The sequence below is a fragment of the Limulus polyphemus genome, unplaced genomic scaffold, assembly GCF_000517525.1.
Source record: "Limulus polyphemus unplaced genomic scaffold, Limulus_polyphemus-2.1.2 Scaffold3210, whole genome shotgun sequence".
NCBI lineage: Eukaryota > Metazoa > Arthropoda > Merostomata > Xiphosura > Limulidae > Limulus > Limulus polyphemus.
In genome coordinates this window covers 58024-60791 of record NW_013668820.1, presented here as the reverse complement: position 1 = coordinate 60791, position 2768 = coordinate 58024, and the positions used below count along the sequence as shown (strand labels likewise).

The following is a 2768-nucleotide window of genomic DNA, read 5'->3' as shown; positions in this document are numbered from 1 at the left end:
TTATTTTATATTCTAGTTTGTCAATATTAGTAATTTGAGTTTCTAATTTGTACAAAACTATAGACTTCATATTTTGACTTCACAAACACCTAATTTGAACCAGTGCTGCATTCAACATACCACGTAACACAAAAATTTATGTTTATCCATATTTTTTTAATATTTATTTTTAAATTTAAAAATTGAATAATGTATAGTACTAAAATTTGAATTATAATCTACAGTTTGATACCAAACATAACTTCATGAAATAGAAGTTCAATAAAATTTTGAATGAGAGTCAACAAACGAGATGACGGCCTTTCACCCATGACCCGTCGCGAAAGGGTTAAAGAAAGCTTTTCTGACTAAGTCCAAGTTTGAGTATTCTACACGTGGTAAAGGCACAGCTGAAGTGGGAACAGTAATCAGTGATGTAAAATTTAATCCTCTTGCTATGGGTCAGTGGATTACACTGACCACATGACCCCAAATGACCAGAGTTTTCATACTATGACTTTTAATGTTTTGTGTATCTTCACAGAAAAAATCAGATTTCTTAATTATGTATTTTTTTACTACAAATTTTTCCATGAATATACTGAGTCAGAGAGTTGAATGCTTTGAGTGCAATGTGATTCTCATGTTAAGATTAAAAATACTTTTCATTATCTCAAAAATCTCAAATTTTATTTGCATAATCTCTAAAACATCCTAAATAAATAAACATTTATTTTTTGTAAAACTTTATATTTTATCTGTTATTTTCTTTACCCTTACTCATATGAGGTTGATCAATTTGACTGACCTTTTAACCACCAAAGAAAAATATAAAATAAATCTTACTCATTTTTTCTTCTAGAATGACTGCAAATTGTAATAGGAAACTACAATTGTTTATCCTAAATAGCTTAAATCTCCTAACAATATACATCTGTTTATACCTCAAGTTGATTGTTCTATTGCTCTTTGACCCATGTGTAATTAGTAATCCTCCCAAACAGGTTGTAAATCACTCAGCAAATGCATAGCTCACATTACTATATTGAATTATGTAATGCATGAGCTGCTAAGAATTATTATTCATTATCTTACCTAATAAATCTCTAATTTTTACATTTTAGTTGTTTTTTATAATAATAAATAAAGAATATACATGAAAAAACAGAAATACGGTACTTAGAACATAGAATAATTACGCACACACTAAGCAAACAATATCCTATAACTATCATAATTCTATGGCTTTCTAACTATGCCATAAGAGCCTTTAAAAATTTAGCTAAGCCTCTTGATGAGAATTCTGCAAGAGAAAATTTTCAAACTGAAGGTAAAATAGACAATACTCTATATAGAAAGAAACATAATATAATACATCATTTGACAGATTAAAGCTTTGCCTTTCTATTGGTTATAAAGAATATAGTATAAAATATCAGAGAGAACTACGAGCAATTTGTGAAAGAGAGGCTTGGTAAATGATTGATTTTCTAGTTTATGGTTCCTTAAACAAATAAGATTAACGGCTATATAAATCATGCTTTGCTTTAGTAATATCTATATTATAATATGTAATTTATGTTAAATTCCATACTTCTCAGATGGATGGTATATAAATCAGGTAAAATAAATGTCACAATTCTCATACTAGGGGAGATTAAGGATGTTTTAAAATATTTCCTTATAAACTAAAGAACATAAACTTGTATTAAAAGTCGATTTATTAATTTGGTTTTGATGACAAGTTTATTTATATCCAATGATAATAAAGTAGTTTAATTAAATTTTGAATGTACCTCTAAAAAGACGTGACATGCGCACTTTGACCTACACATAGCAAGAGGGGTTAAAGGATGGGTTAATTTTATACTTTATTTAGCTAAACTTGAGTTTGTTTGTTAGATCAGTTCTGGTAAGCTTACAGTATACTATTACAAACTATTTTAATTAGCTACTTTAATTAAGTTAACTATAATTAAATTTTGGGAATCAGTGAAGATAATTCAAGTTACCTGAAGTGGGTAATTTGGTTCTCTAAAAGAATTCTCAACCGTTCTTTGATTTGTTGAAATAAGTCTTTTTCTTCTACTGTAACTGTCCCAATTCCATCAGGTCTTTAGAAACAAAGTAAATATTGCGCTTTTATCCTCTATTCTAGTTCAACTACAATACTATTACAAATATATGTTGATATATACATATCAACAGTTACTTCTAATGCAAAATTTAAGTTTCACACAAGCCTATTTTTACATTAACCACTGCTAACAAAAAAGTTAAACAAGTATTAAGAATTACAAACAATTCATGCATGAATACACATTTTTATTACAAAATTCTGTATTCCTAAGAAAAACATATTTGTGACATATACTAATTGTTATGTATTTGTAGTAGTAGGTATCAAGTTTTCAAGGGTTTGTGTCAAACTTTTGACTAAAGTATGTGTATTTGGAGTAGTAGGTATCAAGTTTTCAAGGGTTTGTGTCAAACTTTTGACTAAAGTAAAACAAATAAACTTTAAAGGAGAGGGGAGGAGGGCTAGCAATTTAAAACCTTTTTTGTTATTATATTTTATTTTCAGGATATAAACTCTTAGTAATTGTATTTGTACATTTTAGTGTGTGTGTGTGTGTGTGTGTGTGTGTGTGTGTGTAGTATATATATATATATATAATAATAATAAATAATATGTAGACGTCTATATAATAATACTATTATTACTAGTAGTTAGTTTATTATTACTAGTACGTACGTTAAGGTTTAAGTTTAAGTTTTAGGTATGTACT

General features: G+C 27.6%; 1 protein-coding gene across 18 annotated transcripts in view; it reads right to left on the bottom strand.

Moving 5' to 3' along the window:
• The window catches only part of LOC106468903 (calcium-dependent secretion activator-like), a 118396-nt gene that overhangs the window by 62161 nt on the left and 53467 nt on the right, over positions 1 to 2768 (bottom strand). For all 18 annotated transcript variants that reach the window (XM_022397273.1, XM_022397274.1, XM_022397275.1 and 15 more), the window contains one exon: positions 1992 to 2093. In XM_022397273.1, coding sequence (XP_022252981.1) covers positions 1992 to 2093 — 102 coding nt within the window. The remainder of the gene's footprint in view (positions 1 to 1991; positions 2094 to 2768) is intronic.